General features: G+C 41.3%; 1 protein-coding gene across 2 annotated transcripts; it reads left to right on the top strand.

Annotated features, from left to right (window-relative positions):
• Positions 1 to 247: 247 nt before the first annotated feature.
• LOC135418948 (transmembrane protein 14C-like) lies at positions 248 to 6002 on the top strand. Of its 2 annotated transcripts, none has more exons than XM_064664837.1 (5): positions 248 to 316; positions 740 to 823; positions 3146 to 3241; positions 5088 to 5218; positions 5405 to 6002. In XM_064664837.1, exons 2-5 carry the CDS (start codon positions 748 to 750, stop codon positions 5456 to 5458), a joined length of 357 nt encoding a protein of 118 aa, XP_064520907.1. In that variant the 5' UTR covers positions 248 to 316; positions 740 to 747; the 3' UTR covers positions 5459 to 6002. The 2 variants fall into 2 exon arrangements, with proteins under 2 accessions (XP_064520907.1, XP_064520915.1); XM_064664845.1 differs by lacking the exon at positions 248 to 316 and adding an exon at positions 447 to 546 and having other exon boundaries at positions 3146 to 3247; positions 5131 to 5218.
• Positions 6003 to 13635: the final 7633 nt, after the last annotated feature.

The raw sequence follows: 13635 nt of genomic DNA, 5'->3' as shown, positions 1-13635 counted from the left end.
TATGGAAATCCTCTACATCTTCCATAAAAGAGCTGTACTGATCAAAGCAAGCAGCAGTATGTAGGCTGCCCGAAGTTGTGGCTCATGCCACAACAAAACCCGACCCCAAATTCTCAGCTGTACCACATAACCCTATTTCTGGAATAGGGCCGGGAGGGACTGGGAGCACAGGACTGCTGCTATGCCCCTCACTGAACAAGAGCACAAAACCCGGTCTGCACTGAAGTCTCTCCTCATTTATAGGCACCAGGGCTTGCTCGGGCATGCTCCATATCCCCCTCCCATCGTGCCGGGGCAGTTCCTGGGAGCTCCGCAGGTAAGTGGGAAGACACCACCGCCTTCTCCTCCGCAACCCCGGGCTGCGGGACGCACCCCACCCTGCCTCTTCGGTAGGTTTTTGGTTGGTTGGCTTTTGCGTTGGGGTTTTTTTCCCCCTTCTCCCAGAACAGCCGGAAAAGGGAAGTTTTGGGCGGTGCGTGGCTCCTTCACCTCCCCTTCCGCCGCCTGCTCCGCCCCCAGTTGCTGCGGAGCGGGCCCATCGGGCAGGTGAGACCGCAGCATCCCTGTCACCTCCAGGGCTGCCTTCCCAACAAGTCGGGTTTTCTCTCCTGGCTTCAGGGCTTAGGCTTTGCTCATAGCAAAGTCTGCCACGGCAAAATGCTTCTTCCCCTCCCCCCCCGCCCCCCAACTATAAAAAAAGGTTAAGAGATGCTGATCCTCAACCCAATTTTCGTTACAGTTTTCGGCATGGCGGTGGACTGGTTCGGCTTTAGCTACGCCGCCCTGGTGACATCAGGAGGGCTTATTGGCTATGTAAAAGCAGGTACGGAGCTCAAAGATGCTTCTATCTCCCATTCTGTCTTCATCCTCCCTCCCCCCATTTACTTGGTGTGAGCTGGGCGGCTTTTTACAGAAGGCTTCTAGCTCGAAGTTGGTGCAGATGTAAAATTTATCAGTTTGTGCCATGTGCTGATAACTTGCTGCTGTTGGGGAGTGGTGGATTTTGGGCTGAGCTGGTGCTTTGGGCAGATAAGCCCACAATCGGCTTTCTGGTGGATGCTGATATGCTACTTCTGCATTGTGCGCTTTGAGTGAACTGACATAAGTTTCCTTCAGAGAGGCTTTTCCCCTCCTGTTTAAAATACAAGCATTCTATAAGTGTTCTGCATCTTCAAATGACATAAATCACCATTTTTTTTCCCCTTAGAGATTTATTCCCATCTTAATCTTTGACAATAACGGTGTACTGCAAGCTGCAGAGAGTTTTCTGAAGGATCCTTTCTCCAAGTAGAGCTGAACAATGCAAATCAGTCCTTAAACTTGTTCCTTTTCTGGGCTCTTCATCATAAGCTTACCCTCTGACCTACTGTTTTCATTTTCTGGCCTCTTCCTGAGTTACCCTCCTCCAGACAGAACTGAAGCTTAATTCCTGCAACAGTCTCTTTCAGCTTTGAAAATCCCTAAGCTGTCCTAGCTTTTGTGATAGGAAGGGGCATTTCTGAAGTCAGTAAGAATCTTACCAGTAACTAATTGCATCTGTATTTCTCTGAGGGCATTATGAAATGGTAGGAGTCTTTCATGTCCTCTGGTCCCAGATGAGAGGACACAGTCATGCTGAGGCAAGGGAATCCAGGTCACAGGATTTTTGAAGGGGGAATAGAAACTCATATGGTGACTTCTGGAGAGAAAAAAAACATATTGTATCATTACTAATAACTTGGAGAAACCAAAAGAAAATGGAACTTTCATCTGTAGATCTAATTTGATGATCTGATCTGTTCTTTTACAACCAGGTCTATTTACCCACACAGATAGTGGACAGCAGTAGGTGCCTTGGGAAGAGTATGAGAACAGAGCAATCAAAGAGAGAGTGGTTGATTGATTGATTGATTGATTGACTGATAGTTTTTCTGTCTTCATTTAGTAAGTTCTCTGAGTCCTTGTGTGTTGAGACTCAGGAACTTCTTGAGCCAGAGGTGATGTGTTTGTCCTAGTAAGTGTATGTGTCATAGTTGCTTAAACGACGCCTCAAGGTAAAATTCATGGATATGGATATGGTGGATGTTTCTTGGCTCCCAGGCTTGTGGAAAGAATTGTAGCTACCACATGTTGGTTGCTAAACTGTATTCTGTACAAAGCAGCTGGTTATTATAGTGTGCATCTTTTTCCTTGCACATGGGCAAGAATATCAGGTGCTTTCTATCAGTTTTTAGCTCTTGCTTTTTTATACCGAAAGCAGGATCTAAAGCAATATTACAGCAACCTTGTTGATGACTGAAAAGTAATTACTTTCTGGCAGCAATATGCAATCCTCCTGTAACATTGAGAGATCTTTATCAGCTTAGTTTTTTAGTCTCAAGTCTTTTAAAGGTGACCTGAAAAATGGAATATAAAAAGAACTACCCTCAGTAACATTAAGTCCTTAATTCTCCATTAGCCTTATTGAGGATATTCACCACTCACAGTGATCATGCCACTTCATTACTTGGTGTATTCTATAAATCAACTTAAATGTAGTATCCTTTATTTTCTGGTAGCTTTATACCAAGGATCTGATTCAAAGTTTAGGTGAGTCCAGGGAACCTTCTTCCAAAGTCTGCAGTTACCTTTGGATCAGATCTCAGGTGTATTTAAGAGATATGATCTCCATTATTCAACTTCACCTTCCTCTTTGGCAACTCTTTATTTATCTGAATGCCCTCCTGCCCAATTCAGTCCACATGTCCTTTTTTCCCCACTCTTAAATCCTTACTATTTAATCCATCTACTTTATTGCCTCTCAAGAAATTTTGATATTACTGTTTTGAAACAACATGCTTCAGTTTGCACAAGGAAAACACCGATTCTTTTTTTTTCTCGTAATTCTTTCCACCATAAATATATTAATGACTTTGCTGTTACAGAACTAAATACTAATGCTATTTGTATCTTATGCAAGAGTATTTCAGCTGGTTTTTGGTGCTGATCAACATGGTCTCAATATTTTAAAAGAAAAAAAACCTTCTCTAATCTTCTTTATAACAATGAATGATGAATGCCTATCTTTTTTGGGTTTTTTGTTGTTGCTGGTATTTTGCAAAACATAAGCTGATGAGCAAGTTCATTTTTAAGTTTCTAATAAATGCATTATCTTTTACTTATTCAGGTAGTGTTCCATCACTAGCTGCTGGCCTGTTCTTTGGGGGTTTGGCTGGACTGGGTGCTTATCAGCTCTCACAGAATCCAAATAATATTTGGCTTTCTTTGAGTAAGTAATTTTAAAATTTTACTTAGAAGAGATTATACTTACCCTAAAATAGCTGGATATTTAAAATTAGTTCCTAAAAGTCTTTGCAGAAGAGTTAAATGGATGGTGTTATATATCTAATTTCAGTCCAATCTTTGAACTTCACTGCACTGGTGGCTGCCAACACTCATATGTCTGGTACTGATGTGTTTGAGGGATCCTAGTTCTAGGAAAGTGTTAGTAAATTGATGTCTGACCTCTCTGTGTCCTCTATCTGACTGAATCCTACTTTAAGCATCCCACAGTAAGCTGGAGCATTTGGGGAAGTGGGATTCCCCTGTAGACTGCCTGTACCACTAGCTGGTTATTTTATTACCACTGAAAATGGCAGTAATTGTGATTGGCTTATTTTTATATATGACAAATATGTGGAATGACAAAGGTGTTGCATGCCTGGGGGGCAGAAAAGTAAGGTTCGGTAGTGCAGCTTATTCTACCTTCTCAGAACTGGAGCTTCCCTTCCTCCTGATTGTAGAAGCTGACTGTGGAGAGTTACTGCTTAGTCAGTGTTTAAAGAGCTGACACTGACTATAGCACTTTTTCACTGAAGCAGTGACATAGCATCTGGCTCTTTGGTATATGAAAGCCAGAAGTGAAAGGGGAAGGCCCAGCATTTCTCTCCACTTCAGTTTTGTTTACAGGCAGTCCTGTTTACAGGCTTCCACATCTATTGGACAGGCCAAAAGCTGTGCATGGTCAAGCCTAAGTAACTGGAATAAACTGCAAATACAGCAAGCTTAAGAAGAGTGATACCAAGTGTTTTCCTGAATGTCAGAGGCAGTCAGATACATTTCTCTACCTCAGTAGCATATGAAGTCTTTTCCTTTAAAGTTTTTGGAGAAGGGGTGTTCTACTGCTGCTTTGGACAAAATTACATTGTGAGTTGTGCATATTTTGAAGAGTGCCTACTAATTAGAGCTTGAAGCATTTGAATACTAAAATATTTTAGTTTTACTGTGTGTCAGACTGTGATCCCAGACTCTCATATATCTCCTTACATGCGATCACTAGACATCAGTGACAATACCTGGAGTGGTGTCAGGGAAGGGGCATGCCATGGCTAGGACTGAAGATGAGCTGGGTCCTGCTCATCACATGGAAACAATGGTAGAAGATAAATGAGTTGGAACATACTGTGCGTAGCTGTTACCACTGGGTAGCAGATGCATGCTAATGCTAAGGATTTCATCGATATGTTTTTCTTACAGTTTTCTTAGTATTCAGTCTGTCTTTGATATGCAGTGTTCCAGGGACTGCTCTTTCTATTTTACTGGCTCGGTGAAAGTACATGGCTCCTGTCTCTAAGTCAGGGACAATAGATTTAACTCTCATCTTAGTGGAAGGAGGTGCAGGACTGAAATGGCTTGGTAATGCATAGCACTTACATAGCACACTTCCCTTTTGAAGTCTTTTGAAGCATAAATTAGTTCATTCTCAGAACATTACTACAAGTTACACATGAAAATGCTCTCTCCTTTTTATGAGAAGTGGGGGAATTACGTGCACAAGTTTAGTGATTTGCCTGTGCATGGGGAAGGAGTGAGCAGTGTGGCATAAATTATTTCCAGCCTCAAAAAGAGCACATTTTGAAAAAGAAATCTGAGGAGTGTGTGCAGAACCATATGGAGCACACTGTCTGCTAGAACTTGATGTAGAATACTTTTTACATACTGAGGCATTCCAAAATTTACACAATTTATTGACTCTCTTAGTCCATCAAGTGAAATAACTGTTTCACTTTTTACTTGATGCTACTGCTTCTCACTGTTCTGTTAGTTTTTAATTCTATTATGTCTCTTACACACATGTATCTGCTGCCTGGACTGTACAATCTCTCATTTAAGTTACATCTGGAACACTGTCTGCCATCATGGGAACAAGATTTTACAACTCCAGAAAACTCATGCCCGCGGGGCTGATTGCTGGTGTCAGGTACAACACAATATACTTTTTTTTTTAACCTCTTGTGTGTGATTTCTTAATTAAACTGAAATGGAATGAGTCATATTTTATGTATCTTTTTTGTTCCTGTGCACCAGTTACATGGGAAGTATTTGAAAATGTATTAACAAATTGTTGTTATTATTGTTTAATTATGTGTTTTTCCTCCTTATGCAGTTTGCTAATGGTTGGAAGATTAGCACTGAAGATGTTAGAAAAGCCCCAGGATAAGTAGCTGTTCATTTTACCACCTAATATTTCGATAAGGAAACCTGATAATGATGTTGCATAAATTCAGAAGCAAGAAGATGGAACAATTTTCTATTTCAAGACATTTTTTCCCCTTTTTTACATAAAAGGGAGTAGAATGATGGGACAGATAGTTTATAAACATTTGTTTATATACATTTGTTTCAATGATCAGGTAGACCTATTTGTGTATAGAGAGAAATGGGTCCTGGGTTTGATTTTTCCAGATGTGAATCAGTGTATTTTAACACTTCCAATTTTTATATTTCAAAATATTCTGCTGACATATATGAAGCAGAGCGAACCTGTAATTAAGAAAATAACCACAAAGAGGCACCAGGAGTAATTTGCTAAATACAACAGTGTATCTCAAACCTTTTGTACTTAAGTATTACAGCATGCTTTACCTGTTGCATTCTGAGTTGATACACCACGTCTGTATAACACCAAACAGATCTTACATTTTTGTTGTGAAATGATGCTAAAATGCTGCTTTTCTACAAGTAAATTCTATTACAAACCTTTATTTGGTGTGGTTTTTTTATAATTTCTGTGTTTTGGGCATCGAGGGTATTTTTACTTTGTTTTCTTCTCAGTGGAAGTCTTTGCAGTGAACTGTTAGTATCCAAGCGCCGTCTTTCAAAATCGCTTTATAAATGTGGGGGCAAAAGATTAAATTAGGGGCCTTCATTAACATTTTAATGTATTTCATATTGTAACCTCTCTTGTTTCCAGACACTTAATCTGTAAATAACCTGACTGTACAAGGTGAATCTGCAGGGAGCAACACTAAAAACATGTAAAAGTGTGTCTGAAATTCTAGTCCCAGTTAAATCGTAGTCTCTTTTGACTATGCTGTAAGCAAAACCCAGCAGAAGTTTTGTAATTACATTTTTATGTTTCTAAATCTCCCCATGTAATTGAATAGAAAATTCCATCCCTCATACAGAATTTTCTAGAGCCATTCAAGAACTAAAGACATTAGTATCCTTTCTGCAGAGTGCTCATGTTTTTAGAATGATTGTTAGCTAATTCTAAAAGTTTTCTTTCCTATTTTTATTGTGTAGGTTTCAGTGTTTTGGTTTTTGTTTTTTCTCCACTGACAGTTGTCTCTATCTAAATTGAGATAATTACTTTTGCATTAAATTCACTGTGGCTATGCCATGACTTCAGTGGAACTTCGTGCTGTGAGTCAGCTTTTATATAGATGTAAATTTTGGAAAATGATTTAGTTATTTTTAGGAAATCAGTTGTTAATTCTTAAATTAAGGCTACTCTGTTTAAAGCACACTCTGAAAATAAAAGTGTTACTTTAATATTTCTTACAATATCAGCTATCAGCACAAGCTTAAATGAGTACAGGTTTTTCAACAAGGTTCAGTAACAGGAAACTGGTTGTACAATACACAGACTGGGTGACCAGAATTCAACAACTGGGAGTTCAATCATGCCTCCAGAACTTAAATACATTATAGAAATGTGAGAAGAAGAGAGTTATGGTTATCAAATCCTCATTTCCCAGGTTGAAGAGCCAGGCCCTCTATTGCACATCTACATGCCAGGTAGGGTGGCAGGAGGAAATGTCAGGTATTTCACCCCTCTCTTGAGGAGCTCACTCAGGACTAGAGGAGGGAATTCCCTATTTGCTTTGGTAGGTAAATGATCTCTTGAAATTAGGAGTTTGCCTTAAACTTTGTAAGGGGGGTGTATAAGGCTGTTTTTGTAATAGCAAGTCCTTAAGTCCTGGAAAGTGAGAGATGTTGCACTACCTTCACCTCCTGCTCTGGAGAGGTTCAAGTTCCCTTCCCAGGAGAGGGCTCTTTGCTTCAGGCACGGGATGTCCCACATGGAGAATATTACCTGGGGAAGCCACACCACAAGTGAGAAAAGACCACAAAGTTCTTGGGACCTCTGGCAAAAGAAGCAATTATTTTTTTTAAGTCTTCTTTTAAAGCTCAATAGTAACTGGTAAAAATACAGAAACGTCCTGAGGCTGAGAGATGGAACTCAGATTCCTCTCTGCCCGGGTGGAAAATCCAGTGGGACCACCTAAATTTTGCCTATGCTATGTTTACTTCTGGCTAACCCTAAGTTCTCTGCCATTCAGGCTCTTACCTGTGGCGTTCCAACTGCTGACACTGGGGCAGCGTCAGGCACGTACAGGCTTGGAATGTTGCAAAATAACACAGTTAGTGGAAAGCTGAGCAAATATGTTGGGGTGAGCCAAAATCTGGGACACTTGAGTGCCTCAAATGTGCCTTAGTCTTTACAGGTATAACACTGAGACCTCTAGGTTTACAGGTATAACCACTGAGACAGCAATAATGTACTGAGGCTGAATTGCATCACTGAGTTGAGGGGAGGAGAAACAGACTTTTTACTCACCCATTGATAAATGTCACACCCTAAGCTGTGCTTCCAATTAATGTGACATTTGCAGGTAGCAAAATCTCTTTAATTTAGTACAGATCTGTACTATAACGTAAGAATGTAAGTAATGTTACACCAGTAGTGCAGACAACTGACTTTTACAAACTAGTGAAGGAGAACGATAAAAGGATGGAAAATGTTTCAACTGAAACGGTTTAGAAAGGAAGTAGTCATGTGCTGTCCTACTTTATCCCGTGTTCTAAGAATATGGTATGAGGCTGTTTATAATGCAGAGCGAATCCCCTAACTCTTGTTCTGCTTCAGGCTTCGAAAGTGCAATTTGCCATGTCCCAGTTCTGTCAGTCATTGTGCTGGGAGCTGTTGGCACTTCGTCATCACAGGCTGAGGGTTGGTTCTGTGGTGAAACTAATATGGCCTGAAGTATTACACAATTATCCCTTCGTGGTGTTAAAATTGCTGGCTTCTTGGCATTATAGTTATGCTTTCTGACTGCACAGTTTAATCACCTGGAAAAATGGGAGGGGGAAAAAAGGTCAGGAGAACCTCCAGGCACTCATGACAGGAGGGAGAAAGTCTTTGTTCCTCAAGAATCCCTACAAGTAAAAATGGGAAAATGTTGTGTTTATAATGGCACGGAGGCTGCCTACATCTGTTTTCCTGCTTCCTTGAAATGCTGCCACGCTGGGACAGATCAAAGCGCTTACGGTTTTGTGCCCTGTCCCCAGCTCAGTCCAGTGCACAAGTGACTTTGGGTGTTCCCTTTAGTTTTTCTGTACTTCTCCTCTGAACTGTGAAATAGAGATAACGTTTTCTGTATCCCTTCCCTGTTTGTGTTTTACATTGCTGTCTTACAGAGTGTGTGGCATAACATGTTCCCTGCCCCAGAAGCAAGAATTGGTGGTTGGAATTGATACTGTTTTATTGCTGATAGTTAATACAGTCTGTCCTTGTTTTAAGTTAATACTCTTTTAGAAAATACCTAATGAGAAAAAAAAGGGTACAGCAAAAGTCTGATCCTGTTCTTTCATTTAATTAAATGTTAGTGTTTTCTAATATATTGCTATCATATTTGAGATCCTGTCCTGCAAGTACCATAACTAAGTGGAATTGAGTTTTAGTACTAATACTGGGAGGCATACTTAAAATATCCTGAGTTGGAAGTGAGCCATGAGGATCAAGTCCTACTCCTGACTCCACACAGGGCAACCTAAAAGTGAAACCATATATCTAAGAGCATTGTCCAAATGCTTATTGAACTCCATAAGCTTTGGAATTATGACCACTTCCCTGGGAGCTTGACTACCCACATAGTGAAGATCACCGTCTTCCCCTCTCTTTTCCTTTTTTACCTCATTTTTTTTCTTCCTTTTTTTTTTTAATTTCTTATATGTTTTTTCTTTTACTTTTTTCCTTTCTCTTTTTTCTTTTTGTCCTTTTCCTTCTTCTTTTTCCTGTTTCTTTTTTCCCTTTCTCTCTTTTGTTCCTTTTTTATTCCCCCCCTCCTTTTTTCCTTTCCCTCCCCCTTTTATCCTTCATTTCCCCTTTTTTCCTTTTTTCCCCTTTTTGTCCTTTTCGTTTTTTCCGTTGGTGTGGGGTTTTTTTTTTCCCCTCTTTCTTTCTTGGTTTCTTTCTCTTTTTTTTTTTTTTTTTTTTTTTTTTTTGTTGTTGTTGTTGTTGTTGTTGTTGTTGGGTTTTTTTGGTTTTGTTTTTGGTTTTTTTTGGTTTTGTTTTTTTGTTTTTGGGGGTTTTTTTGTTTGGTTGGTTGGTTTGGGGTTTTTTTGGGTTTTTTGTTTGTTTGTTTGTTTTTTGGGGTTTTTTTGGTTTTGTTTTTGTTTTTTTCCTTGTTTATTTTTTATTCAGTGTCTGCCTGTGCTGAGAATGCAGAGGTTCTGGAAGGCTCTCCAGCGTGGAGAGCCGAGAGGGGGCGGCAGCGGTGCTCCGATGCGGCTGCCGCTCCGCCCGGTCAGCTGTCAGCCGGGGGAGAAAGGCACCCCAGCCCGAGAGGTGGAGACAAGGATAAATAATAATCAACCTGCTTCTAATCTAGGGTTTGTCCACTTGTAATTATGTGACCTGGAACACCAAATACTGGAACACAAATGCTTGGTTCTCTCAGCCGAAAAGGAGTGTCTCTTCTTTGCGCTGGCCTGAGGAATGAAAGGAAATGATCCTGGGGCAAAAGGCTTTTTTCACCGTGTGTTCTGTGCAATCCCTGGCTAGTGCTGCTAAGGATCTGATAATAATCGCGTGAAGAATGAAAAATAAAACCCTTTTACCATTCTTCTTACACCCCCTGGAGGAAATCACTTACCCGTATTGGAAGATCAGCCCAGACTTTCTCACCTATCTACAGGAAGAAACAACATCAGCAGGTTGTCACCCTGACTCACAAGCAGAGGGGATTTGGCAGGACAGGCCTTCTTCTCTAAGCACTTTTAAGAAATACATAAACGTTATAGTTTTGTAAGCTGTTGAGGTGTATGTATAATGAGGGAGAGGATGTTGAATGCATTTCTTTGGAGGCAGTGCTCTTTCAGCAGTGGTATAACAATAGGAAATGGCTGGGATCAAATTATGTGCTGTTACCTGAAGGCATCCCATCAGTAGGAGAGTTATTGGATGCGCTGAAATTCCTTCTGACCCCTCTGTTCCTCAATAAACCTGTGTGCAACTTCCTCTGGGGACGGGCCAAGTATTGCTCCATTAGTATGCAGCACCACAGTCAGCAGGGCAGAAAAATACACACCAGGAGGAGAGAAAATAGATGAAAAGTAGCAGGATCAAAGTAAACGCTTTTAAATTCTGTACTGAAATTTCCCTACGCTGAGGTTCCTGCTGGTCTGAGGTGTCATGACAAGACCTAAAATATTCTGAGATGAGGAAGGTTGGTCCATTGACTCAAGTTCTGTTTCTATTAAAAATGAAGCCTAAACTAGGAGGTAGGGAAAATTTTTTGTGATGGGAGTGAGAACCCAAAAATCATGACAACAGACACAGAGTGACAGTCCTAAAATCTTCTGAAAATATTCTAATCCATAAAGCTGTTGGGAAAATGGTCATTCTGGTTCTCTGTAGTTACATATCCCTCCTGTTTAACAGCACGCTAGATGCTCCACTCTTCATTGTTTGTCCTATACTCAGCCACATCTTCAGTTCCCAGACACTACCTCACCTGGCAGCCCTGCAGCATTTACATCAGCTTACAGCCTGTAGCCAGGTTTTCTCCTCCATATGCCACTATTGTCTCATCCCTGCCAAAAAAAAATAAGGACACTCTGTTCAGCTTACTCCTATAAATATCATCTATATAAATTTATTTTTTTATGTAAATTCATTTGTTTATGTGAAGGACAGTAGGTAGTTTAGCAGCCAGTGTCTCAGGCAGCACAGAGAGTCCCTGATCAACACAGGGACCCAGGTTCAGCTACATCCTTCTCACAGCCAGGTGTGCAATCAACACATACACTCATGCTTGTGCACAGCAACAGACAGTACCATGATTGCACAGGAGTTTTATTTACACTTTTTAAAGCATTTTGTTTGCTTATGTATGTTTTTTTGTATTTGTCAGTGACAAATACCAAATAACAGTGATAAAAACTGATATAACAGTGATAAAAACCAAATAACAAATAACATTTGCTTTTGTGTATCTCATTCCCATACTATCAAGCAAGCAAATATTCCCAATGCTAAAAGGCACTGTGACAGAGATGGCAGCAGTATGCAATTATTCCTGTTCCTCTTCTCTGTCAATGATCAGAGTACCAACTTCTATAGAGGGTGGTGTGTTGCAGAGAGGCAGAAAAGATCTATAGATTTTGTTAGACACGCTTGATTTATAGAATATATCCCACAGGATGCCCTTCAGAGTCAGGTCTTCCCTCAAGAGTATTCCTTGCATGTAAGCATTAACTGTCTGATGTCACCTACAGACACTCTGCTTGCTTTAGCCCTTTCTATAACAATGCACCAAAAGACACTAAAAGAAGATGTTAAATGCATTCAAATCCTCCCTTAACAACCATAAACAGGGTGTGGTGCATATGTTTAACAAACAGCAGGAAAGAGAAGAGTTAACTATTTAAATAACCGTGTTCAGTGAGACCTAATTAGTGCTAATCTCAAGTTTTTCTTTTTTTTTTTTTTTTCCCCAGGAGCAGTAAGTGTACAGAAGAGGATGTTTGGGGGGAGGAAGGGTAAGAGAGGTCAGCCTACTATTAATTGCATCTTGTTTAGCTGGGTCACTGCAAATGACCTCATTCAAACCTGGCTGTATGGCAGGTGCCCACTGAAGCCACTCTTACCACTCCTCTCCTCAGCTGGACAGGGGAGAGAAAATATAATGAAAGGAGATAAGGACAGGGAGAGATCACTCACCAATTAATGTTATGAGCAAAACAGATTTGACATGGGGAAAATGAATGTGATCTATTACCAATCAAATCAGAGTAGAATAATGAGAAGTAAAACCAAATCTTAAAAACACCTTCTCCCCACTCATCCCTTCTTCCAGGGCTCAACTTCACTCCCAGTTTTCTCCACCTCCTCCCTGCAGTGGCACAGGGTGATGTGGAATGGTGGTTGAGGTCAGTTTATCACATGCTGTGTCTACCACTCCTTGCTCTTCAAGGGTAGGTCTCCTCATGCTCATCCCCTGCTCCAGCCTGGGGTCCCTCCCACAGGAGAAAGACCTCCGTGAATTTCTGCAAGGCAAGTCCTTCACATGGTCTGCAGTTCTTCACGAACTGCTCTCGTGTGGGTCCCTTCCATGGGGTGCAATCCTTTAGGAACAGACTGCTACAGAGTGGGTCCTCCACGGGGACACAGTTCCAGCCAGTAAACCTGCTCCAGTGTGGGCTCCTCTCTCCACAGCTCCACAGGTCCTGCTGGGAGCCTGCTCCAGCATGGGTTTGTACGGGGTCCCAGCCTTCTTCAGGTGCACCCACCTGGTCCTCCATAGGCTGCAGGTGGATCTCTGCTCCACCATGAACGTTCATGGGCTGCAGAGGGTGCAGGGGTACATCCTGCCTCACCATGGTCTTCACCACAGGCTGCAGGGGAATTTCTGCTCTGGCATCTGCAGCACCTCCCTCCTCTCCTTCTTTACTGAGAGTGTCTGCAGGGCTGTTTCTCTCACATATTCTCACTCCTCTCTCCAGCTGGAGTTGCTCTTGTGCAGTAACTTCTTTACCCTTCTTAAATACCTTATCCCAGAGGTGCTACTGCTGTTGCCGATGGGCTCAACTTTAACCAGTGGTGGGTCTGTCTTGGAACTGACTGGCATTGTCTCTATTGGACATGGGAGAAGCTTCTGGCAGCTTATCACAGAAGCCATCCCTGTAGTCTCTCAGCTACCAAAACCTTGCCACACAAACCCAATACAAAATCTTTAAATGGCACGTTTAAAATCCAAGATGGCAACACCGTGCAAGATTTGTGCATACTCAAGAGTCATGCTGTCTTCATTAGTCTCTCATTCTTTATCAAACATTTATTTCATATGCAGATGAACATTTAAATTCAGTTGTGGCATTGCCCAAAGGTACAGTGAATTCTGTATTGCCATGTCCTGCCTAGTGTTGGGTGCTGCACTCCTACTTCGTCTAGAAAATGTGAAGATGAGGCATGCCCCTGTTTCCATGGAATCTGAGGGGAAATAGCTGCAGCACCCTTAGGGCCAAGGGCAAAAAAATAAGACAGATGGTTAACTAAAAAAAAGGAAGAGTGAAATATCCGAAGTGTTGTAAAGATGCCCTGGAAGAAAG

Source organism: Pseudopipra pipra, chromosome 1 (assembly GCF_036250125.1).
Source record: "Pseudopipra pipra isolate bDixPip1 chromosome 1, bDixPip1.hap1, whole genome shotgun sequence".
Taxonomy (NCBI): domain Eukaryota; kingdom Metazoa; phylum Chordata; class Aves; order Passeriformes; family Pipridae; genus Pseudopipra; species Pseudopipra pipra.
Note: the sequence above shows the minus strand (reverse complement) of the source record. Positions and strands in the feature narration are given on the sequence as shown.